The 26,714-nt window shown below is 41.2% G+C and overlaps 2 protein-coding genes across 2 annotated transcripts; both read left to right on the plus strand.

Annotated features, from left to right (window-relative positions):
- The first annotated feature begins 209 nt into the window (after positions 1-209).
- Positions 210-25,150, plus strand: TXNDC12 (thioredoxin domain containing 12). Its single transcript, XM_037043289.1, has 7 exons — positions 210-440; positions 11,511-11,571; positions 18,661-18,713; positions 19,735-19,808; positions 21,404-21,473; positions 22,172-22,255; positions 24,334-25,150. Exons 1-7 carry the CDS (start codon positions 344-346, stop codon positions 24,411-24,413), a joined length of 519 nt encoding a protein of 172 aa, XP_036899184.1. The 5' UTR covers positions 210-343; the 3' UTR covers positions 24,414-25,150.
- On the plus strand, positions 13,673-15,400 carry KTI12 (KTI12 chromatin associated homolog). Its single transcript, XM_037043288.1, has one exon. It carries the CDS (start codon positions 13,761-13,763, stop codon positions 14,823-14,825), a length of 1,065 nt encoding a protein of 354 aa, XP_036899183.1. The 5' UTR covers positions 13,673-13,760; the 3' UTR covers positions 14,826-15,400.
- Positions 25,151-26,714: the final 1,564 nt, after the last annotated feature.

Here is a 26,714-nt window from a genome sequence, read left to right on the forward strand (position 1 = left end):
CCACCCCCCACTATCCCCCACTATATCGGCCCACCTTTTCCCCTCTAGGCGCCCCGGGTGAACAGCCAGAATCCCGACGGTGGGGGAGGGGAAGCAACGTGCGCTTGAGAACAACATCGGTACCTTTTTACGTGATCTGCACCTTTAAACTCACTGGGTCACAATCCGGACCTCGGAGGCACCACCCACATCCGTTTAACATCACTTCCTTTAAGGTTAGGAAAAAAAAAAAAAAATCTGGGAACTCAGGGGGTTGAATTGAACCGCACTTGGGAGCCGGCGCGACCCTTCTACTAGGAATCCAAACCTTCGTCTGCTTAACCCGGTGGCCCCTCACACCACCATGGAGCTGCGGCCTGGTCTCGGGGCCACCTGTTTGCTGGGCTTCAGTTTCCTGCTCCTGGTCACCTCTTCTGATGGACATACTGGGCTTGGAAAGGGTCAGACCACGTTCTTATCTTAATCTTTACTTATTCTGGGGTTCAGCCTAGTACAACCCTCTGCTCGTCTTAACACGACCCCTCCCCTCTCCCGTACTATCTCTTGGGTCACACCAGATTCCTTTTTATCTTCTCCCACCGCTCCTGAATTTGAAGAAGATTTCTAAGGGTAGGGAGTAGCGGGTCTGGGGAATGCTTTGATGGGGAAATTGTTCTTGGCTTAGGGTAAAGAATGGCCCTAGCCCATCGTAGTGCTTAGCGCTTTGTAGGTAGGTCCTACGGGACCGCCACCTTTACTGCTAGGAGAAATAGGGCCTTTGGGGACCTGCACATCCAGAGAGCCTTGGGTCTGAAGATTTTCCAATTTACCCTCTTCCTTGAGTTAGGTTACTGCTTCCTCCTTGCCCTGGGGGGAACAGCACCTGCATTCCAGGAAGAGGGGCAAAAGGAAGGGCTTAAAGGAGGATAGCTCTAATGTTGGGTCACCAACAATCATCCCTCCTGTGATTCAGTCAGTATCTCTGAAGAGAATTAATTGTTTTTGAGGGCTGATGGGACAGTGTTTATAAAGGGAAGATAAGAGATGTGACCTCCCTACTCCATCCCATTACTTACATCTTCATTGGAACCCAGGGTTTATGCTTTTTTAAGTGGATGAGTGATATAACTCACCCACCATCACCCATTGAGTCCCCTCCCCTTCCATTTTTTTTTTGTACTGACCTTACTGTATGGAATGACTCTGCTGCTGTCTTAAATTCTATTTTTCTCTTATCCTCCTGTTTGTCTATTTATTGGTATGTGATGAGCTTGGGTGGACACTCAGTGTGCCTGAATACGGTCACTCCTTAAATCAGTAAGTAATTTTTGATCACTTATCATATTTCCAGGCACTGTCTTGGGCACTCCTGTTTTCACAAGCTTATATTCAACTCAGAGAGAGAGTAGACATATGAACAAATTAATAAGACAATTTCAGCTGAGGATCAGTGCTAGAAAGAAAATGCATCTGGAATGTAGTACAAAGGCTAGAAAGACTGAGGGAACTGTCATTATTTGAACTAGGAGGGTCAGGGATTGTTTCTCTGAGGTGGTACGTGGGTTTCCATCCCAGTGATAAAATTGCATGGTAAACTATACTGGGCCAGAATGTTTTAAATACTGACCACCCTATTTTAAAACAGATTACTGTATCTTTAATGTTAAAATTGTAAGTACCAAGGGAGACAGAGTGTAATGTTAGTAGTGTGGGTTTTGATCTGAGTTTCAATTTATTCTGCCACTAACTAGCTAAGAGCCCTGGAGCAAGTTGCTTAACTTCTCCAAGCCTCGTTCTTCATCTACAATAATGGGCATAATATTAACTACCTTAGACATCAACAAGTAATTTACTCTGTTCCAGTTATTCTGTTAGGTATAGGAAACTGCTTGGAGTCATGTATTCAGTATTTTTATTCTTTGTTAGACATGAAGGTGTGTGCGGTTATTCCAATTATTGTTTCTGTATAATAATCTACCCCAAAAGTTAGTGGCATAAGGAAGTCATTTTATTATGTTCATGATTCTGTGGGTCAGAAGTTTAAACAGGACCCAGTGGGGAAGGTCTCTTATTCCATTCCATGATGTCTGGGGCCTCAGCTGCTGGTTACTTCTCTGTGTGGTCTTTCTTCAAGGGCTAGTATGGGCCTCCTCACAGTAAGAGGTGGATTTCAAGAGTGGCTGCCCCCCAAAACAGATGGAAATGCATAGCATTTTAAAAAATCCTCACCCGAGGATATGTTTGTTGATTTTAGAGAAAGAGAAAGAAACATCAATCGGTTGCCTCCCATATGCAGACTGGAATCGAACCATGACCTAGGTGTGTGTCCTGACCAGGAATCAAACCTTTTTTGGTGTGTGGGGTGATGCTCCAACCAGTTGAGCTACCCGGCCAGGCCTGTGTAGCATTTTATCATCTAGCTTTACAAGTCACATAGCATCACTTTCACTATACTCTGTCTGGGCCTGTTCGAGGGGGAGGGACATTAACCTTCCCACCCCCACAGAGGGAAATGTTGAGTTCACGTTGTAAGAAGAGCATGTGGAATGGGAGGTAGCCTGAAGACTGTCAAGTAAGGAGGCAATTACATGACACTGTGAGCAAGGGACACCAAGTAACTAGGATCACCTAGGAGGTCAGCTTGAGGCAGGGGGACTGTGTTGTGATGATTAAAAAGCAAAAGGCTCTTAATATTGTGTTACAAATTTGGAAAGTATTTAGGTAATGCTTATTATTAGGCATCCCAAAGAATATTTATTGCTCCTGAAAGGAATTAATATTTTAAACTTTCATTTTTTTTAGTAATTCTTGGGTATGGATTCTTGGGAAATAAATTACAGCCTACCCACTCCGCCTCCCAAAAAAGCGCACCTGATGGCAGTTGTTCACAAAAATCTTAATGAGTAAGATTTCGTCCCAGATGTGTAGGTAGCTTGGGCTCATTCCAGAAGCTGGCCTGGTGGTTGGCAAACAGGAGAGACGGCGTGTTTTCATTAAGAAGAGGAAGTGCATGCATGCCCTGGCTCATGTAGCTCAGTTGGTTGGAGCATCGTCCCATAACCAAAAGGAGAGGAAGTGCAGTGGTGTGGTGCGAGTGAGCACTGGGTAGGAATCAGGAGGCCTGGGTTTTAATACTGGTCAGAACGTGTAGCCTGCTGTGGTCTTCCCTGGGTACTATTTACAAAATAAGAGAGTTGAATCAGAAATGATTCCTAAGAGTTCTTCTGGCTCCAACATTGGACAATAATTTTGTTATTCTCCATTTGCTAAAAGTTTGGACTATATCCCCATGGGAAAAAGTGTAATGACTAACATTTACCATACATTGCTATATTCCAGGCACTGGTCTGTACATTTTTTACATATTTGCTGGCTTAATCCTCATAGTAAACTTTGAGATGGGTAATATTATTATCGTTCCCATTTCGCAGTTAGCCTAAAATGGGGCAGAGGAGTCACAAAGCCAGTAAGTGTGGGCTGCAAAGCCCAGAGCCAGAGTGCTCTTAACAAGCACACCACTCCTGCCTCTGAATGCAGAAACTGCTTTAAAGGCTTAAGAGCTGAAATGAGGAAGCTCTCAGTGGGGACAGTTCACGTGCTGTCCTCCTGAAACAGAAATGTCAAGTCTCCAGAGAAAAAATTTGGCACTGACACATGCGCAGTGTTTACATTCTACATTGCATCCTATTCACAACAACCCTATGGAATAGATACGTTGTGAGAGCCGTATTTTGCATTCGTGAAAACAGTGGCTGAACTAGAATTCCAGTGCAGGTCTGTTTGACCACAGACAGACTTTTATTTAACCACTGTGTTATTTTATCTCTCAGGTACAGTGTTCCCTATTTTAGAGGCTTGGCAGCCAGCTCTGACACTTGACCTTTTGCCAGCTGGGAGGGGGTAGAAATGCTCTCCTGATGTCTTTAGTTTACACTCATGAACGTAATTTTTGGGTGAAGGAAGTCTGAGGTAAATGCTGTGTTTAGAAATGGTCACTTTCCTTATTTTTCCTCTTTTTAAAAAAGTAATGGTCTTAGGGAAGGAGTTGCTGATGTGGGAGCCTTCAGCTCACTTTGCAGATAACTGGCATAAATTAAGTGGCTGTGCAGGTGACATGTTAGGTAACTGGACTCTCTTCAGATGTACACGTTGGCAGCAGATGAGGGTGGGTGGGGCTGGGGAGGAGGTGGTTTTAGTAACTAGATAAACACTCTGTGCTTTCAAGTTATTTCTGAAAGGAAACAAAAGGACCTAGATTCTCCAGATCTGAAGACAGTGTTTTCATTCTGCTTGGGTGGAGCCACATTCCTTCATCCATTTATTCCTTTTGTTTTTGCTAGAGAGGCAGTAAAGTAGTGCAAGTGATTAAACTCCAGTCTCTGGAACTCCACCATCTAGGTTCTAATCCCAGCTCTGCCACTTATGGGCAGTGTAACCTTGAGCAAGCTATAAACTTCAACTTCCATATTTGTAAAATGGGGATAATTAGAGTTTCTACCTCATAAATTTATTGTGAGAATTAAAGTCAATACATGTAAAAGCACATAAAACAGTGCCTGACATGTAATAAATGCCACGTGAATGTTAGTTGTCATTATTTTGTTGTAATTATCACATAAAGTAACAATTCAAGAAGTAATGGTGGTGATTATTCCTGTTATGGGAATTTCCAGTTACTTTTTAATATAAATTTTCAGAGACATTTTGTACATATAGTGAACTGCTTCAAATTACACCTCTACACTTACTCTTAGGGATAACGAGGTAAGGCAGTTAAAGGAAGTACTGGGGTACCAGAAGAGCATGTTAACTGGGAACCAAGAAACCTAGATTCTGGTTGTAGCTTCCTTTGTGGTTTGGATAGGTTCTGCTCTTTTCTAGGCCTTTGTAATATGAGACGATTGGGCTAACTGATCTCAAGTTTGCACTGTCCAATGTAAGTAGCACTAGCCACACGTCACTCTTAATTAATTTAAATTTTAAATTAGTTAAAATTAAATGCATACAATTAAAAATTTAGCTCCTCAGTTGCATTAGCTACATTTCAAGTACTCACCAGCCACCTGTGGCTTGTGGTTGCCGTATTGAACAGTGCAGATACAGGACATTTCCATCATCGACGAATGTTCTGTTGAACTGCCCTGCCCTAGAGATTCTCTTAGTAATAACCTGCTGTGACTGTAAGTTTTGTCAGCTAGCTTCTGAGTAGCCCAAGTTTATGGAGAAATTTTAACTAACCTGATAGTAATTTAGCTTCCCTGACTTTCTTTGGGCTGCTATTGCCTGGTATAAATGTTTCAATAATTTTATTTTTGACTTTTTAAGTCCTTCTGTTTTAAGTGCTCTTCTAAACATCATATAGTGTTTTAAAAAATCTGACCATTTCTGTCTTTTAACTCTGACAAGTTCAGTCCTCTTATTAAGTTTGTGGCAATTATTGACAGAGCTGGTCTTATTTTTTTCATCCAGTTTCTACTGCTACTGTTTTTTCTATGCGTTTTTCTCTGTTTGTGCCCTTTCTTGGGGGATTGAGTATTTGGTTGTTCTTATTTTGCTTTATCTCTTTTGTTATCTTGAAGGTGGGCACTCTAGTTCTTTTCTTTTAGTGGTTGCACTTGAAATTTTACTTGCATGCTTAACAAAATCTAACATTAATATCTTAATGTTATTAAGAACATTTCACCTTCAGTCACTTCCTCTTATCAGTAGTTGTCTAGTGCTTTTGTTCTGCCTTTTTCTAAAACTCTACAAATTGAGTATTACTTATTTTTATATGAATAATGTTTAGATTTATCTACACATTCGCCAATTTATTTGCTTACTGTTCTTTGTATCTAGGCTTTCTTCCGGAATCAGTTCCTTCCTGAAACTTGCCCTTTGTTTATTTTTTAGTTTCTCTGGTTCTTCTCCCCTGAAGGACTATTTTATATTTCCTGTGTAGTCTCTTCAGACCTCCAGTACTTCTTCCACCCTCCTTGTCCTCAGCTGGTGACCATGTTTCCTATTTAATAGAAGGCAGAAGGACTTAAAAGAGGCCTTTCAAAAATTGCACCACTACATTTACCTACCTTCTAGCACAAGTGTTCATGTATTTTTCCTTTCTTGTCTTTATTGGATAAACTAGCTGTGCTCCTAACAAAAATTAATCCCTCTTCTTGAGTACTAAATCACATGTGCTTTCACCTACTCAAGATGTGTTGATTGATTGATTGATTGATGAGAGACAGAGAGATGGAAACATTGATTTGTTGTTCCACTTATTTATGTATTCAGTGGTTGCTTCTTGTAGGTACCCTGACTGGAAATCACACCCAGAACTTTGACATATTGGGATGATGCTGTAACCCACTGACCTACCCAGCCAGGGCTACTCAAGATATTTTCTACTTTCCCTTCTTGTCCTGTACCATCAGTTTTCTACCATTATCGTATCATTTCTATCAACTTTCAACATCCTATACTCACCTCCCCATTGAATTAAAACCCTTCATCAACTCATAACTCCCTTTAGCAACCCCCCCCCCCCCTTACCAACTCCAGTAAAATTCCTTGGAACAGTTTACGTACTAGTTCTCTAGTCCTTCCCCTGGGCCATCTTGATGTGCTCCAGTCATGCTTTCACCCCCACTCCTCTGCTGAAACTGGTCTTGTCAAGGTCAGCATTGTTCTTCAGTTGCTAAATCCAGTGATCATTTCCGATTTAAAAGGAATATTCAAGTCAGTTGATCACCTTCCCTTCTTGGAAGCACCTTTGAAATACTTGAAATGTAGGTCTCCACATGCTGTTGGTTTTCTGTCACTGTCACTGGCAGTTCCTTCTCATGGCCTTGGCAGGTTCTTTTCTCCTCCCTAACCTGGGGTTGTTTCAGGGTTCTTGGACTCCCTCTCCATCTATATTCACTACCTTGGGGTCTCAGGCTTTAAATAACATCCATATGCTCATAACTGCTTTGAATTCCAGGTTCAGATACTCGGTTGTTTGTTCAGCATCTCTAATTGGATGTCTAGTAAGCATCTCAAAATGAACATATACACATCCAAAGTTTGTTTTTATGAAGATTTTATTTATTTATTTTTAGAGAGCGGGAAAGAGAGGGGGAGCAACATTGATTGGTTGCCTGGCACGCGCCCTGTGTGTTCCCTGACCTTTCCAACTGGCGACTTTTTGCTTTGTGGGTTGATGTTCAACCAACTTTAGCTGCACTGGTCAGGGACAAATCTGAACTTTTAATGTTCCTTTCTAAAACTCACTTCCCAAGCTCTCTTCCCCATTTCTGTAAATGGCAACTCTATTCTTCCACGTGCCCTTAGACTCATCCTTGTCTTCCCTTACCTTATATCCACAGCAGTGCTTTCAAAATATAATCTGAATTTGAAAGTATCTTACTCCATCTATTGCCACAACTGGTCCAAACCATCATCATTGCCAACCTGGCTTATTGCAGTTCCCTTTGCTTTTATCCCCTGTATTAGTTTGCTAGGGCTGCAGATTACCACAGACTGAGTGGCTCAAATAACAGAAATTTGTGTGTCACAGTTCTAGAGGCTAGGAGTCTGAAATCAAGGTGTCGATAAGATTGGTTTCTTCTGAAGGCTGAGGGAAGGCTCTGTGCCAGACCTCCTTCCTTGCATATGGCTGTGCTCTCCATGGGCGCATATTTTTATAGGGAGACCAGCCATATATGGTTTGGGCCCACCCCAATGACCTCATTTTAATTGTATCCCCTCTGTAAAGACCCTATTTCCAAGTAAGGTCACAGTCTGAAATACTGGAAGTCATGACTCCCACAGATCTTTTGTGTGGGGAGGCAATTCAATTCATGACACCCCCTACATTCTGTTTTTACATTTCAACTAGAATTTAACTGTATTTTGATTTTGTCATTTGCCCGAGGTGTTATATATTGTGCTTCTTGTATCTACACATTCCTGTTTTTATCTTCATTCTTGAAAATTCTCATGATCTTTATTTAAAAAATGCAAATTTATTTTTAAAATATATATATTTTAAAATATATAATATATTTCATCTTTTAACAAGTATATTTTCCTCCTATTTTTGTTCTCCTGTCACCCAGTGGCTCACCCGGGGTGTTTTCTCTCTTCAAGTATGTCCTTTTCCTTCAGCTTCTCATTCTGAGACTCCAGTTTTATGTATACTAATCTGTTTCTTCATCTGCCTTATATCTCTTGGCCTCTTCTTGACATTTTCTATCTCCTTATCTCTCTCTCCTACATTCTGGATAACTTCTAATCTATTTCTACATCTGTCTCTAATATCCTGTTTTAACTTACCCATTGAATTATTTTTAATTAAAAGGTGTTTTTTGAGCAGTTTAAGGTCTATAGAAAAATTGAGCAGAAAACACAGTTCCCATTTAAGCTCTCACCCCTCTACCCTCCCCTCCCCCAGATTCCCGTTATTAATATCTTACATTTAGTGGTACTTTGTTACAATTTATGAGAATTGACTCAAGTCTGTGGTTTATATTAGGGTTCCCTCTTTGGGCTGTACATTCTATGGAATTTAATGAACACGTAATGACATGTGTATTTGTCTGCTAAAGCTGCAGTAACAAATACCACAGAGTCAGTTAAACAACAGAAAATTCTTTTTCACAATTCTGGGGCCTAGAGTTCAAGCAAGATCATGTGGTTGGCAGGGTTGATTTCTTCCTGTAGATAAGCACCTTGTTTCTGTGTCTGTGCATGGTTTTCTCTCTATGTGTGCCCATATCCTAATCTGTTTTTGTAAGGACATATTAGATTAGGGTCCACCCTAATGACCTCACTTGAAAAAGCCTGTCACCAAATCCATTAAAAAAAAAAACCTCTGTCAGCAAATATGGTCACATTCTGAGGTGCTGGAGGTTGGGACTTCAACATACTGAATGTGGTAGGGGAGACACAATTTAGCTTATAACAAGATGCATTGGCCATTACGGAATCATATAAAATAGTTTCTCTTCTGTAAAAATTCCTTTTCCCACCTATTCATCCCCCCCCCCCCCCCCCCCCCCCCCCCCCCCCCCCCCACAATGAACCTCTGGCAATCACTGATCCTTTTCCTATCTCCATAGTTTTGCCTTTTCTGGAATGTCAGTTGGAATCATTCATTATGTATCCATTGATTTTGTATTTCAACAACTAAATTTTTAATTTCTAAAAGTTCTATTTTTGTGCCTTTACATATTTGCCTATTTTGTGTATTGTTACATGCCCATTTTTGTGATTCCATGTGTTATTTCTTTAATGATCATGCATAGTTAGTTTTGTATTCTGTGGTTGATAATTCTAATATCTGAATCCTTAGGGTTCTAAATCTATTTGTTCTGCAGACTCTTGCTTGTGGTACTTGTTTTTTTATTACACATTTGGGTAACTATATGATTGTGAGCTCGCAATGGTTGTTCACCATTGGCTATCCTGAAGACCCAAAGTGGGTTATGTTTTTCTCTAGAAAGCTTAGGCATTTGATTAATCTGGAAACCAGGGGGTACTATTGACGTGGAATCACTAGTCTTTTTTTTTGACGGTGGACTAATATGGAGTCTCAGGTTCATTTCCTCCATTTTGCTATATATAATGGATGTTTGTTTGCCTTACGTTTGGTTGTTGCTCATGGTTCCTCATCTGGTTTTAGTTTACTCTGTGTTTGTGTTCATTACTGTGAGTACATTTTGAAAGTCTGTTTTATCTAGGATTTCATTGACTGTCTAGTCTGGCATCCTGCCAAAGCAGGATCAAGTTTGATCAAGTTGCCTGCATTTAGGTAGGTACTGACAAGTGGAATGGTAGGGATCTCATTAGGTCCAATTCTTCCAGTTCTTCTGAGCATCTTCTTAATTTCACTCTTACTTAATCATTCACTCTTTAGGGTTAGACTTTGTGCTGTGGGCGAGTGACCCATTTTCTCTTAGCCACCACCCCGTGCTATTAGGAATACAAAGGGATGATGGTTAGTTTGGATTCTGCCCCCAGATGCTAATCTCAATGAGCTATTTATTTTTCTGTTAACACTGATGGAAATTTGAATTTATACCTTGGAAAGAGAGGCCTAAAATATAGTATAGTAAGTGAGAATCATTAAAGTTTAAGGTTAAATTCCAGCTTGGCCATTTACCAACTGTGTGTCCTGGTACAGGTTATGTGAATTCTCTGACCTCAGAAGTCCTGACTATAAAGAATAACAAAAGTTGTCATTCATTTACTGGTCATTAATACCTATTTTATTGATGAGAAAATGGAAGTTTAGAGAGGTCAAGTAAAAGAGTATTATTGTAAATTATTGCCAAATTTAAATGAGATTAACAGGTGTAGTGGGCCAGGCATATTTAAGATGACCAGTAAATAACAGCTAGCATTAATATGATCATTAACATTTTTCAGGTATAAAATTAAGTTATTATGTTATAGCCAAAATAAGATTCATATACTCAATAAATACTTTATAGAACACTTATTTTGGCCACGTATAGAGCTGAGTGCTAAGGAAACAGGAGGGACTAAGATAGATATGGTCCCAGCCTTTAGGGAGTTCCCTCTGGGGTGAGGGAGACCACGACAAATCCAACCTTTACAGTTCAGCCTGGGAGGTGCCGTCTTGGGCATGAATAGGGTGCTTTGGAAATCAGGGAAAATTTTCCAGAAGAAAAGCCCTTTAGGTTTATATCTGAAGAATGAATTGGAGGTGAGGGTAGAAGGAGAGGCAGAAGGAGCAGTGATTATGAAAGCTGAAGGAGAGAAAGTGCATGCTGCATTTAAAGAAATGAAAGAAGCTTTGTGTGTAGGATTTTAAGAAAAGTATGGAAAGTGAGACTGGAGAGGTGGGCGAGTGCCATATTCTGAAAGGCTTTGTAAGTCCTGCTACAAGAGTTAGACCTTTCTTTTGGGAGCATTGGAAAGCCTCTGAAAAGTTTTTACTTACCACAAATGGGATTTTAAAATACCACTCTAGCTGAAGTGTGGGAAATAAAAACAAGAAGAGCTTTAAAAATACTGTCTCATTTAATCCTTACACCAACACTTGGAGGTAAGTATTATTATCTTGATTTTACAGATGAAGAAATTGGGACTTGGAGAGCTTACTTTATTCACAAAATTCACATATTTGATAGGAAGTAGAATCCATACCTATGTCTTTCTGACTCTAAAGTCATGTTTTTGTATTGTCTTCGACTAGTAATGATTCGTTGGCAACCTGTTTTATGTTTACTCTGTGGAAAATTCTCATTAATTCTTACAGTATTATTTTCATACTCTGTGTTAGGTTACAAAGCATTTTACAGACATTATTTAAGTTCCTTAAAAACTATGAGTAGGCAATATTGTTTCCATTTTACAGGTCTTAAAAGTGAAGCTTAAAGTATGGGACTGTCCATGGTCCCATACACCTAGAAAGTGGTGGAGTTGGGACTTGAACACCATGCTCTTGACAGAGGAAAGCCTTTTATGGGTGAACATGCCATGCTTCTTTCTTGGGTCTTTGCTCTTTGTTCATGTGTGAGTGTTTATAAGACTCTTCCTTCTAGGTTTTGGAGATCATATTCATTGGAGGACACTGGAAGATGGGAAGAAAGAAGCAGCTGCCAGGTACAAGATACGGTTTTAGGTTATTTATGGTGGTAAAACACTTTTCAGACTTCAATTTAGCATTAATTTTAGGTGAAGGTCATGCCAAAGCAGTGCAAGAACTGAGTATTACCTGATAACAACAATGATAATACTGTTTAACATCTATTAAGTGCTTACTATGTACCAGATGTTGAATTATGTGAATTAGTTTATTTAATTCTCATAAGTACTCTTCTGAGGTGGACACTGTTGTTATCTTCACTTTGGAGATAACTAAGGCACAGAGCACTTAAGTAACTTGTCCAAGATAGCACAGCTAGTAAGTGGTGAAACCAAGATTCAGACACAGGCATTCTGGCTTCCAAGCCTGCACTCAACCAGTAAACCATATTGCCTACTAGTTTATGAGTAAAGTCATATTTGCCTACTCAAATTGAGTAGTCTTAAGTTCCAAGTAAGTTTAGTCTATGCACAGAACACTGATACAAAGGGGAAGAAAAGGGTGGAGTAGGGGAGGGATGTGCTGTGCATGTATTAATTTATTTAATCCTCATAACCTCTGAGGTCACTTCTGTCTGTGAAATAAAAACTGTTATACAGGGGAGGAAATTGAGATACAGAATGGTTAAATAATTTGACAATAGTTTACACAGCTAGTAAAGGGCAGAGCCAAGACCTGAATGTTCTCTACTATAGTGTTCTGGAGAGATAAAAAGACCCAATGTGTATGTGCACCTATTTTATACATACACATACCTGCACAGAAACACTCACACTTCTGCAAACTATAGTGCTTGCTTTTGCTACAACAGATCCTACAGCTTTATAGTTCAGAGTCTCAGACCTACATGACTAGATTTAACAAATAAAAATAAAAGATGCCCAGTTAGCCCTGGCTGGTAGCTCAGTGGATTGAGCGCAGGCCTATGAACCAAAAGATTGCTGTTCGATTCCCAGTTAGGGCACATGCCTGGGTTGCAGGCCAGTTCCCAGCAGAGGACGATTAAGAGGAAACCATACATTGATAAATATTTCTCTCCCTCTCTCTTTCTCTTACCCTCTAAAGATAAGTAAAATCTTAAACATATATATAAAGATGCCCAGTTAAATTTTAATTTTAGGCAAATGATCAGTTTAAATATTCCCTTTGTAATGTTTGAGACATACCTATATTAAAAACGTTTTGTGTTGTATATCTGAAATTAAAATTTAACTAGGCATCCTTTATTTTATCTGGCAACCTTACCCAGACGAAAAATTTCTGTTAGTTTTTCAAGTTCTAAATCAAATGACTATTTCTAGATAAAGTCTTCAGCTATTTTTCTGGGCATTTTTTTCCCTTTTCAGTACTGTTACAACCCAACCTTTTTGTACATCTATCCACCACCCATTAATAGTATATATTATTCTGCTTACAGGTGCCTAACTCTTCCCAGTCAGACCCTTGATCTCCTATGGGGGAACTGTTTTATGTTCATCTCTGAATCTCCAAATATGGAGATATTGAATGATTGAAATGGTTATTGAATAAACAGTTACTGAGAGTCACTGGGTGTAAGGAGTGAAGGAAAACTAGCATTTGTGAATTGTCTTCTGTGTGCTAAATACAGTTTCTCTTGTTTTGCAATATTTAATACACATTAACGCCTCATTAGAAATGAATGGGCCAGGTTTTTGACTGCAGGCTGATAACATTCCCATGAGGCCTGTAACATTTGACATGATCCCATTCTCCTCCCCATCTCCTTTCTGAGAGAACAAGAACTGGGTTTAGCCATGGCTGGTGTGGCCCAGTGGACTAAGCACCAGCCTGCGAACCAAATGGGCGCCGGTTCAATTCCCAGCCAGGGCTCATGTCTGGGTTGTGGGGCCAGGCCCCCACTTTGGGGGCTGTGAGAGGCAACCACACATTGATGTTTCTCTTCCTCTTTCTCACTCCCTTCCCCTTTGTCTAAAAATAGAGTTTCTCTTCCTCTCTTTCTCGCTCCCTTACCCTTTGTCTAAAAATAGATTAAAAAAATAAAATCTTTAAAAAACCAAAAATACCCTGGGTCTAGTTGGCTAGAACAGCTCCCATAGCAACAGAGCAGAGGTCCTTTAAGCGTCAATGGTTGCCGGAAGTTCAGGTTTTGCTTCCGGGTTGCGCCTGACTTCCCGACAACCCGGAAGTTGGCGCGCGTGGTTGCTCACAGCTGCGCCTGGGTAGGATGCCGCTCGTTGTGTTTTGTGGTCTGCCCTACTGCGGCAAGAGCAGACGCGCAGAGGAGCTCCGCCGGGCGCTGGCGGCCGAGGGCCGCGCGGTATACGTGGTGGACGATGCGGCGGTGCTGGGCGCAGAGGATGCGACAGTGTACGGCGATTCGGCTCGTGAGAAGGCACTGCGTGGGGCCCTGCGCGCCGCGGTAGAGCGGCGCTTGAGTCGTCACGACGTGGTCATCCTTGACTCGCTTAACTACATCAAGGGCTTCCGGTATGAGCTCTACTGCCTGGCGCGGGCGGCTCGCACCCCATTGTGCCTAATCTACTGCGTACAGCCAGGTTGTCTGAACCGTGGACCTCGGGTGGCAGACGTGGAGGACGGTAGGAGCCAGAACGTCAGTGTGAGTTGGCGGCCGCGCTCTGGAGAGAGGGGAAGACCTCTGGCAGCGGGCAGCGGTTTCTTCAGGGAATCGGGAGCAGTGGATTCGATAGTAAATGGAAGAGCCCAGGCAGAGGTATCTAAGGAACTGGAGCGGGAGGAAACCAGGGCGCCAGATCTTTCAGCTCTCGTGACTCCGGACCTTGAGAAATCTGCAAAGCATGTGTCCAGTGCCTTTTACCCCGCGGAACTTCTGGAAGCTTTAGTGCTGCGCTTCGAGGCTCCCGACTCTCGGAACCGCTGGGACAGACCCCTGTTCACCTTGGTGGGCTTAGAGGAGCCATTGCCTCTGGCAGAGATCCGGGCTGCTCTGTTTGAGAACCGGGCTCCTCCACCTCATCAGTCTACACAGTCTCAGCCCCTTGCCTCTGGCAGCTTTCTGCACCAATTGGATCAGGTCACGAGCCAGGTGTTGGCTGGACTGATGGAAGCTCAGAAGAGTGCAGTCCCCGGAGACTTGCTTAAGCTTCCTGGTGCCACGGAGAACCTTCGGTTTACTCGGCCCTTAACCATGGCAGAACTGAGTCGCCTCCGACGCCAGTTTATTTCCTACACCAAAATGCATCCCAACAATGAGAACTTGCCTCAGTTGGCCAACATGTTTCTGCAGTATCTGAGCCAGAGCCTGCACTAACCGTAGTGGGTTAGGGGAAAGCCATGGCTCTTTGTCTAACCTCTCCTGCACTGTAGGAGAATAATACTCCTTGGGAAGAGTAATCAAGAGTCTTCAGAGCGTATCTATGTGTGATACCAGAACTGTTGTGACTGATTCACCCTTTGCCTAATGCCTCTGTGCCAGGCCTGGAGTTTAGGGCATACTCTGAGACTAGAAAGGAGAACAAACTTAAAGGACCTTGGCAAATTTCTCCAGAGGCCAGAGCTCAGGTGGACAGGGCTTGTTTAGATTGGGTTCTTTTTGAGATACCACACTCCATTGGTTTCCTCCAACTGAATTGTGGGAGAGCAGACTGAATGGATGAATTGTTTTAGAACAATTGTGAACGGAAACTGAAGATGGCACGGTTCTACATCTATTGGTCCTTCTTTCATACCACAAATAGTTTTGGGACCTAAACTTTTTGCCACCCTCTGCTGGGGTATAGGGTTACAGATAAATCCACTGGTTTCTGTCGTTAGGAAGTTTTGGTTCTAGTGGAAATGAATGACATAACCATTAGATTATTTTGTCTAATAAAAATTTTTAGAAGAGTTGGCTGGAATCTCTTGCACTTAATGTAACAATGTTCTTCATGTAATTTATTTTTAATTATTTTCAAAGTGTTTATTAATTTGAGAGAGAGAAACATCAATTGGTTTCCTCCCATACACGCCTCAACCAGAGATTGAATGCACAAATTAGGTATGTGCCCTGACGAATTGAACCCCTAACCTTTTGGTGTTGGGGGTGATGTTCCAATTAACTGAGCCACACCGACCAGGGCTTCATGTAATTTATTTAATGTAATGTTTCGTTTTATTTTATTTACTTTTTAATCCTCATGCCAGGGTATTCTTTTGGGGGAAGGAATGGGGAGAGAGAGAGAACCATTAATGAGAGGGAGAAGCATCAGTTGTCTCCTATATGCACCCTAACCAGAGCTTGAACCTGCAACCTTTTGGTTTGTGGGACGATGCTCTAACCAACTCAGCCACCTAGCCAGGGCTATTTAATATAACATTTTAGATACACATACAGGGGTAGACAAAAGTAGGTTTATAGTTGTAAGTGGAAGTTTATTCTTATATTATTATTTACTAATTACTGTATTATTTCTATTACAATTGTAAACCTACTTTTGTCCATCCCTATATATTTCAATTGTGCCTTAGACTGAAATATTACTTGGATAGTGTTTAGTGAGAGGTGAGTGATTATATTATAACTTTTGTAACTTGTGCTTCACTCTGTATTTCAAGACAAATGTCACTTTAAACTTGTCTTTCATTGATTTCATTACACAAATGATAGATACCTATCTTACCAATGCTTGTGATTTTCAAAGATGATTTAGGTAGTCTTTGTCCTTGAGAAGTTAATTTGGTGGGAAACACAGACAAAAAAACAGATGATTATAGGATGTAAGGGGCTGGTTGGTGGTTAGAGGGTGATCACACAATGCTTTGAGAGCCCAGAGGAGGAAAGGACTACCTAGCTGTTGAAAGGTCATTTTGCAAAGTCTTCACAAAGGGATTAGTATGTGAACTGACTAGAACAAGGGTCAGCGAAGGGCCAAAAGGCTTTGTGGACCATAGCATCTTTGTTGCAGTTTATCAGCTTTGCCATTGTAATACAGAAGCAGTGATAGTATAAAAAAGTGAGTGTGGATGTGTTTTAGTAAAACTACATTGAAATGTGAATTATATTTAATTTTAACATTGCAAAATACTATTCTTTAGGCTTGTTTCAACCATTTAAAAGTGTGAAAACCATTTGTATCACATAGCTCTCCAGGAGTAGGCAGTGGGCTTGATTAGACCTGCTGATTGTAATTTGCTGGCCTCTGCTTTGGAAGGCTTAATAGCCTTCTAAATAGCCTTAATAGCTTAGTTTGCTTGGGAGAAAGAAGAGAGCAAAACATTCTAAACTCTGCAAGTGTGTGGAGCTGTTAAAGAGATGGGCTGCTTTGGTTGGTGACGTATTTCTTGCTTTTCACTCAATGTGGACCACGTTTTGTTTCTGATACATAAGAGAAGATTCCTGTGTGAAATGGAGGTTTGGACTAAGAAAGCTCTAAGTCTTTTACCTACATTCTCTGATTCTAAGTTAATTGATTATTAGTTAAGTTGAGTATAAGCCCATGAATTTTGGATTGCCATTCTAAGTTAGAGTAGACTATGCTGGCCAGAAAGAACGTTGGTTTTGAAGTCAGACTTAGGAATTAGTAAATTTCAGAACCTAGATTTTATGTGTCCAAATATATAATCTCTTGGGAGTCTCAGTTTTATCATATCTGTTATGAAACCATTAGTAATATCTATTTTAGAATTATTGTAGAGATTTAAATGAAATAATGCATACAAAGCACATAGCACAGTGTTGTATAATAAAAGTAGTATTTTGGCTATTAAAGTCACTTAGATCCCACTTCTTACTTAAGCTTGCCCTCCTCATTTGTTTTATAAGCTTTTCAAGTATTAGAGGCAGAAATCCATCCCAGATTTGGAGTAGGCTTCTGATGAGCTGAATAATTCATTTGACACTTACTAAATTAGTTGGCTTATGTATATTTAGAATAGTGTCCAGTACATAGTAAATGTTATATATGTATTTGCTATGATTTTTATATGCCAGATGTAGGGGTTATGGAAACAGCTGAGTCCCTTAGGACAGCTCCAAGTCTGGTGGGTGAGATATGTAAACATAATAAATACGAGTACAATTCAGTAGTGTTACAGTGTGTATTGGTGTGCTGATACGGTGGCTGGATGAAGGCTACTTACCTAGGACCCTCTTGCAGGTTGTCATTTGAGCCTTAGAACTTAGGCTTTCAACTGACTAAGACTGGTTCAGATGGATTATGTTACTCATTATCTTAAAAGAGAAAAAGCTTTTTTTACTTCCTGATTATAAAAATTGCATTTAATTATAGAAAAATTGAAGATATGGTAAAATCCACAATCCCACTATCCAAGGATAACTGCTATTATGTTTTGGTACATTTCCTTCGGGTTCTTTTTCCTGTACATATTTGTATAATTAAAACCAAACTACAGATAATAATTTTATATTCTAGGTTTTAATTTAACATACTAATGGAAATTTTCATTAACATTTTCAGTGATGATATAACCTTAACATTTAAATTTGATGTTTTCTTCTACAGTCTTTTCTCCCTACCTTTTTTTCCTTTTTTTAAGATTTTAGTTATTTATTTTTACAGAGAGGGGAAGGGAAGTACAGAGAGAGGGAAACATTGATGTGCTAGAGAAACATTGATTGGTTGCCTCTCGCACTCCCCCAGCCAGGGACCAGGCCCATAACCCAGGCAAGTGCCCTGACCCAGGGAGCTACACCAGTCAGAGCTCTCCCTAGCTTTAAAGCCCAAATTTGCAAGGTTACAGGAATGTCTGAATTTATCAATAATTTTGTTACAATGTTACTGAGGAGGTTGTCTTGAAATTCTCCCAATTGAAATTATACTACATGAATGTCTTTGTCCATTAATCTTAATAAGTTGGTCATTTTTATTAGTAGGATAGCTATGAAGAAGTGGAATTGCTCCCTGGCTGGTGTGGCTCTGTGGTTGAATGCCAGACTGCAAATCAAAGGGTCTGGACTGTGATTCCCAGTGTACATGGGAATCACATGCCTGGGTTGCTAATCAGGTCCCCGGTAGGGGGCGCAAGAGAGGCAACCACACACTGATGTTTCCCTCTTTCTCCTTTCCCCTCTCTAAAAAGTGAGTAAATAAAATCTTTTTTAAAAAGAAATGGAATTGCTAGATTACTTATTTCATTTTGTTTTTAAGTGGATTGCCCCTGATGGTGATTATCCATAAGTCCTGGTGTGGAGCTTGCAAAGGTAAGTACAAATGATCAAACCTCAGATGTGTTCTCAAATATTAGCATTTTAAAAATATGAGCAGTGGCTTTGGCCCAGTGACTGCTGATTCCTTTAAGGAATGCCAAAGAAGTATATGACAGATTCCCTGCCCACAAGAAATTTGCAGTTGTATTTGCAGGGGGTTGGAAGGTGAGGCGGTGAAGATAAGTAGAGTGTGAGATTAGTGCTACAGTAGTCACGTGGACAGTAAATGTCAGAGGAAGCTGAAATGTACAGAGAGAAACGTGAGAAGTTTAGGAAAGTCTTCCTGGAGGACTTGACAAACAAATTAGATCCCAAGGTTATCTTACTTTGTAGCATGTATTTTTTCTACTATACCTCCCTGCCACTTTGCAGTTAGACTTATTTCTTTGGTTATGCTATACTTTAGTCCTAGTTGAAAAAGGAGTATAAAATTAGTGTGAATAATTAGTGTAATTATATATATACATTAGTGGTATTGTTACTTTATTGTCTGTTCCTTTTTCTTTTTTCTTTTTCTTTTTTAAAAGATTTTATTTATTTATCTTTAGAGGGGAAGGAGAGGGAGAGAAACATCAATGTATGGTTGCCTTTCGTGCGTCCCCTGCTGGGAGTTGGCCTTCAGGGAACCGGCCTGCAACCCAGGCATGTGCCCTGACTGGGAATCGAACTGCGATCCTCTGGTTCGCAGGCCTGCACTCAATCCACTGAGCTACACCAGCCAGGTGTCTGTTCCTTTTTCAATAGAAGTCACTGAAATGTATAAAAAAGCAAATAGTTAATTCTTCATTTGTATATCATTTTCTGTATTTTATAAATTAGGTAAAAACTTCAGAGAAATGAAGTCAGTCACTCGAGTTTACATAGCTATGCAAGTAAGTGGCAGAAGTAAGAATTCAAATGTTCTGATTTAAGGGTTAGTTCTATGAATTAGCTCAGCAAATGAGAGTTTAGTACATTTAGTACATAGATAACAATGATGTTTTCTTCTATTACAAAATCTTTTTTTTTCTCCTAGCTTTAAAGCCCAAATTTGCAGAGTCTAAAGAAATTTCAGAGCTTTCTCATAATTTTGTTATGGTAAATCTTGAGGTAAGACTTCTAGAGTTTCTCCTTTCTGCTATAATATTAAGTTTTTACTGTTTTAGAATTACCATTATTAATGATATAAAATCTTATTTAGCAGAGCTGGGTCCTTAATATGTATGTGTTTAGCATTTGACTCTTAAGACTTATATCGGATACAGTAGAAAGCCATCAGCCTCCACTTGTGGGAGGAACTAGAGTCAGTGGGATTGGATAAGATGATTGAATTTTAAGGTTTCTTCATTCTTAGTCTATGATTATGACATGTTTTTACATCTTTGTGTAGCTGATATAAAGGTAAAGTCCTACATGCAGACTGCAGGTTCCTGCAAAATGTAATTCAGTTGGAAGCCTCCTCTGTCCTGGGCATGTATGGACATCCTTTTTGTTTATTTATTAGGTGTCCTTCATGTACTTCACATAGACTACAGGTCTTAAGATTCCCAAATCAGCATATCAGATCTTAGAGTTAGAAGGGCTTTTTAGGCCATTTGTACTGTTTCCATTTTACAGAAAGCATCTTAGGCCTGAAGGAGGTGGCCTAGTCAGGATTGTAGAGCCTAATAAATGATAAGAAGAGGTACTGTGGCCTGGCTGTGCTGTACCCTTCCAATGTGGGATGCTTGGATGCACTGTGATGATACTAATAGCCCTAAATTTCTATAGAATAATGTTTACTTAAACATAGTACTAGAAATTTCCTAAACACATTAACAGTTAAAAGTCGAGGCAGCTAAGGGATTATTTTATAACTGGTGGGCAGCCTGAATGCTGATACACCTCACTCAAGGCAAAGTTACATTATCTGAAGAAATGACTCCATTTAATTTCTAAAATGGGGAGCACACCATAAATGACGGAATTACTCTTGATTCCTATGCATATGAACTCATTGCCACTTTCTGTGGTAAGTTAGAATCACTTTTCAAAGGAAACAGAAATGTCTTTAATGATCATTCTCCAACTTTGGAGATGTTTAAAAAGAAAGCTAATTGTGATCATATCTCCTGGGAGAGCTACAACTTACAACTGTAGCTAAAACATCAGTCTCATAAATTCATGCACTTGAGAAATACTATGTGCAAGTCAGTGATGTTTGGGGAATCAGCAAAGTACAAAACAGAACTCTCGGCCCTCATCAAAATTACCTATGGAGACTTGAGTATGGGGAGACAAACAGACATCAGATGGTGGTAAATGCTCTATGGCTAAAGATGAAGGGCGGGGGCAGTAGTTTGCAAAGATAGTTTTCAAATAAGGTGATGTTTGAGCAAAGAGTTGAAGCAGAAAAGGGAGTGAACTGTAAGGATAATGGGGGAAGTGTGTCCAGGCAGAGGGTTAAAATAAGTACAAAAGCCTGAGTTAGGAGCATGCTGGGCTTATTTAATGACAACAACAGCCAGCAGGTTGTTGTGCTTGAAATAGGCTGAACCAGGGGTAGGACGTGAAGTTTGAGGAGTGCCCAGGTGGCAGATCGCATAGGGCCTCTCGGACCACTGCAAGCAAGGACTTAGGGGCTTTATGCTGAGTGAGAGGAAAAACCACTGAAAAAATGTGAGGAGAGTGGAGACGTAATCTGACTTAAGGTTTACACTTAATAGGACGAAGAGGAGCCCAAGGATGAAGATTTCAGCCCTGATGGGGGTTATATTCCACGAATTCTTTTCCTGGGTAAGGCCAAAGATTTTAATCTGTGGAAGGAGAGAGAAATGAGTCAAAGCACTGTCCCACCTAGTGAAACCATGCTGGAATGGCTAAAAACAAAAACACGCAAAAACCAGTTTCAAGAGAGAGTGAGGGGAGTTCTGAGTGCCAGAACTCCCAAGTCTGAAGGAAAGCTCTTCCCATGAACTAACTCCTTTTGTAACAGAGTATTGATCAATCTGTTTATTCATTCAACAATAATTTGTGCATCAGCTATAAGTCCAGCATTATTTGAGGCATTATAAGAATACAGATAAGCCCTAATTCCTACCCTCGAGACCATAGTGCAGCAAAGGCAATGGAATACTGTGACCAGACAAATGTCTTAACTGGGAACAATTTTATAAAAGATACTTAATGCCTACCTGATTTTTACTCAGCATTCTGCTAGACTCTATGGAGGATACAAATAAAAATATAGAATTGCATCATTATTAAACAAAAGGAACATAACAGGAACAGCACATGCCAAGACATGGAGGAGGGGTGTTGCATTCAGGAAACTGCAAAGAGTTCTTTGTGATTGCAGAATAAACAGGGAGTAGGATGGTGAGATAATGGGCTGCAAAGGTGGGCGTGTCTCATTTCCCAGAGCCTAGTGTGCTATAGAGTTTGAAGCACCTCTCGTAACTATTGCAACCCATGTGCCATTTTGTCTACAATAGATCCCAGTGGCAAGGTGCGCCCTGAAATTATCAATGAGAATGGAAACCCCAGCTACAAATATTTCTACATCAGTGCTGAGCAAGGTATGGTTATGTTGAAAGAGAAGAGGGAGGGTTGCTAATAAATTTAACATACAAAGTCTATGATGGGAAACTCAATTCAAAATGTTAGCTGAGCCTCTCCTGCAGGACTAGCTTTTGGCTGGATCCTGTGTAGAATAAGGAGAAAGGTTAGTCTTACCTCCTTCCCTAACTACTTACAGTTCACGTGAAAGCAAACTGATCCACATGGAACTGAAGAACCGAGGCTCACAGAGATGGTCACTTGGTCTGTGGTGTCATAGTTGATACACCACAGAGCCAGGATTTCAGTCCAGAACATAGTTTTTTCCCCTCTGCATTAATACTACTATTGTAAGAATTCAGAGCAGGAGTGTGGTAACTATTAGCTGCTCAAGTCTAAAAGTTGTGGGGTTTTTTAAAGATTTTATTTATTTTAAGAGAAGGGAAGGGAGAGAGAAAGGGAGTGAAACATCAATGTATGGCTGCCTCTCATGCACTCCCCACTGGGGACCTGGCCCACAACCCAGGCATGTGCCCTGACTGGGAATTGAACTGGTGACCCTTTAGTTGGCAGGTCAGCACTCAGTCCACTGAACCACACCAGCCAGGGCAAGTCTAAAAGTTTTTATAGATAGTAAACTTTAACTGGACCTAGAAGGATAAGAATTAGTCTCTATGGACAGATGGGCGAAGGAAATTTCAGGCTATGAAAGTGGGGGTCGGGAGTGGTGGTTGCCCGACATGGAGAGTCCTGAAGGCTTGCCAGAGGAGATGATGACCGACTGGAGAGTGAGGCTAACCAGCAGAAAAATGCAAAAAGCATGTTCCAGGAAGGACAGCAGCAGCACAGACAAGTGAAGAAGGTCGAAGTCATGAGGCCGTCATGTCTTCTTACCCCTAGTTCTTGAGCTGCCATTCTGGAGGTAGGGTTGGGGTTCACGCCAGGTGCTGTCACTGTTTTCCCTCTGAAGTTCCCCCTACCGTGTGCAAAAGGGGCTTCTTTGTTTGGTTGCCATGTGTCCTCATTGCCATGCTACCAGGTTGTCGATCACTTTATGTTTTGAGTCCTTGAGACTCATTTCTCAGATTAAGAGAGGAGAGCAATCTGGAGAGGTTAGCTGCGCCATCACATCTTCCTTACCTAAGTGCAGATTACTGGAGCTTGGTATGAAAAGGAAATTTCCCACATGGAGAAGAGCAGCTGGGCTTTAGGTCCCTAGATCTTGACCCTGGAAATTCACCTTTCCTTTGGAATTTCATCTGTGTTACCACTGCCATCTCTACCTTGGCATCATCCTTTAACACGTTAGTCAAAATGTGAACACAGACCTTTGCCTGAATCCCACATGGCTCAGCTAACATGACACTGGGCCCCAGGAACCTGTTTTTCCTAAAGACGTAGGCAAAACAGAAGGTAAGTAACAGACTATATACTACCTGGCTCTTAGGAGGTTATAGGCTTCCTTTCTGAGATTCACAGACTGGCTCAACTTAACTCCTGGCCTGCCATTGTGTGGGGAGCCTGTACCAAAAGCGCTGCCCTCCTTGAAATCTAAATCTGCAAGAGCACACCCTGAGATAGACAAGAGGTTTCATCTCTCATCTGCCTAGGGCCTTCTTTCCAGGTTTCTCTTTTGCCTGAGAACTTGGCTTCTACCCTATATAATTGATACTAGAAATGACCACCTCGTTCAGTGAAGACCGTCTCCCCTCACAGTACACACTCATACTCACACATCGGTGTAACCTGTAACCTTGACAGGAGAGGAAATGAATGCAGCATTCATCCAGAAGGTATAATGGAGGTGGTGGGAAGACGTTTTCTATCCCTAGTGTCAAGTGAACATGTTCAGTCTATGACGGGCTCAGCTCTGATCTTGGAGGGAAAGCAAAGGAACTACTAACATTTTTGTAGCACAAAACAAATTCACGGGGGTGAAATGACTTCCCTGGGCTAAAGTCCAGAGCTAGATTTTGACTCCAGATCCCATGCTCCTCTCATTTCTCCTAAAACATAAAAATCTATATTGGTTGTTAGATGTCAAATATTAAAGCTCTGCTTCATACTTCCTCCCCCACCCCCGACCTTTACTTCACAGTTGTTCAGGGGATGAAGGAAGCTCAGGAAAGACTGACGGGTGACGCCTACCAGCAGAAACATCTGGAAGATGAGCTGTAACATGAATGTGTCCTGTCTTTCATCAGAGTTAGTGTTCCGGAAGGAAAGCAGCAGGGTGAACCGACCAGGAAGCCGTGCTCCTGCTTGTGTGGGTCGGAGCCCTCTCACTGTGGGAGAGTTCTGCCAACAAGCTGGTCTCCATGTTTGTGGACCCGCCAGCATGTGGCCGACTTCCTTCTGCCCCTCTGACCTAAGTGTCTGTTTGTCACTGAATGTAAAGGACGACACCTTTGACAAAAAAACTTGAGCCATTTGGAGGTCTGCTCCTCGCACTTCAGTATTTGAATCTTTTTCCGTATCCTCCTGCTTCACTCACCTTAGTGGTGAAAGGAGACCAGGAGCATCTTTTCTACAATGTTTAAAATTGCAGCAATCGCTAATCATTTCACACGGCAAACCCTCAATGTAAATTAGTAATTCTGCCCCCACCAAGGAGACCACCCTGATTCTTCTTTTTCTCCTGGGAATACTCCTGGCCTTCTTCCTGAATCCCTACAGCTTCCTCTTTTTCCTGCTCGGACTTCCCTGTGTGCACGCCTGTGTGTGCAGGAATGGTGGTGTGCTTGGACTTAGCCCGGCTGGAAGCATGCCATCCCGTGACTGTTGGAGAAACTCAAACCTTCAAGTCCTAGGCAGAGCCATTTTTGTCAAGTTGTCAACTGTATTTTTCTACTGGGGTTAACTAAATAAATAAATATTGATTGTACCATTACACTTTAATAAAACTTTAAAGGGAAGTGTGTTGTGATAGCCTTTTTGTTATTGGAGAGTGGAGGGAGGGATGGAAATCAGAAAGCAAACTAACCTTGAGGGCCTAGTCTAGGATTCTTCCCACGCCTGCATCTTCCGCATTCAAATGGACCCTTAGAGTCAGCTCTTCTACTTTGTACATAGTTGGGTTCCCTCCATCTTCACTCTCACTGTTTTAGTGCAAAGCAGGCTTCTTCTGTTTTCTAGACTGTATTGTGAAAGCCTCATAATTTGTTTACTACCAGTGTTCTCCCCTACAGTCCATTCTCCCTGCTCTCCAAAATGCAAATGTGACAATGTCAGCCTTGCGTAAAGCCTTGCCTGCACCTTCAAGATAATAGTATTAATAGGAAACACTTGGGCGTCTTTGTGTGCTAGGCACTACTCTAAGTGATTTATGCGTGTTACCCCATTTTGTTTGCCTCCAGTCCTGACAGCCCTGTGAGGAAGATGCGTGCTGCTCTCCATTTTACAGGAGAAGGATTTGAAGTGTATGATGAAACCAAGGCACGGGATAAAGTCAAGGCCTTTACTAAGAAGCTGCCTGCTTCATCATCCTCATTTATTCCCATTCATCTTTGCATTTTGCGATGTGACACCAAATTGTTTCAAGTTCTGCTCACAACATGCTCTTCCATGCTTTTGCTTGGCTAGTGTCCTTTGCCTAAAACTCTTTACTGATCAGTCACATGTTGAGCCACCTCTTCTAGAGTCTTTCCTGACCTTTCTCCTAAGGATAAAATGCCCCTCCCCCAATACATACATCCCGGCTTCACACCACAGTGTAGTTACCTATTTGCACATCTGTGGCTGTCACCAGGCAGCTATGCTCTTCTGGAGCAGAGGCTGTTCCTCTGTTTCCTGCACCAAGGTCCCCAAACGATGTACATTCAAGTGAACTGTCCTGTTCTGTGGTAGGTTCTTTTCATCTGTTATCTATATTCCATCAGTGGTCCTACGGGTTAGGTATCATTAGCCTCATTTTATGGTAAAGGAAACTTTGGAAATGGAAGTGGCTTACGTTCAGTTTTCAGACTAAATACTGGTTTCTAACCACCCCTACCTTACTCCAAGTTCATGGGGGTTTTTCCCCCCATCATACTTACTTTACCTTTGTGTTTCAAGGTGCAACTCAGAACAGTCGTTTTCAATTTGGGGAACATGAAGACTTTACAAGAGATACCTGCCAACAGAAACTGGTGAATTGATACCCAGATCTTCATTTTCCCAAAATTTTTCAACATCCTTCAAAAAAAAAAACAATTAGCATATATTCCATCCATTCCACTTTTAAATATATCCCCCAAAGAATTGAATGCAGGGACTTGAATAGCTACTTGTACACGTATATTTATAGCAGCATTTTTCACAATAGCCAAAAAGTGGAAACAACTGAAGCATCTGCCAGTGGATGAACAGTGCGGGGTATAAATACAATGGAATGTTACCTTCCTTTCCGGCTAGTTTCAGCACCATGGCTACCGGTCAGTTCTGAGAGGATGCAGTTCCCATTTAGAGCACAAGGTGGAGTACAAGACTAAATAAACCTTT

The sequence above is a fragment of the Sturnira hondurensis genome, unplaced genomic scaffold (assembly GCF_014824575.4).
Source record: "Sturnira hondurensis isolate 20B ecotype Veracruz unplaced genomic scaffold, ASM1482457v3 Scaffold0004068, whole genome shotgun sequence".
NCBI classification, from domain to species: Eukaryota; Metazoa; Chordata; class Mammalia; order Chiroptera; family Phyllostomidae; genus Sturnira; species Sturnira hondurensis.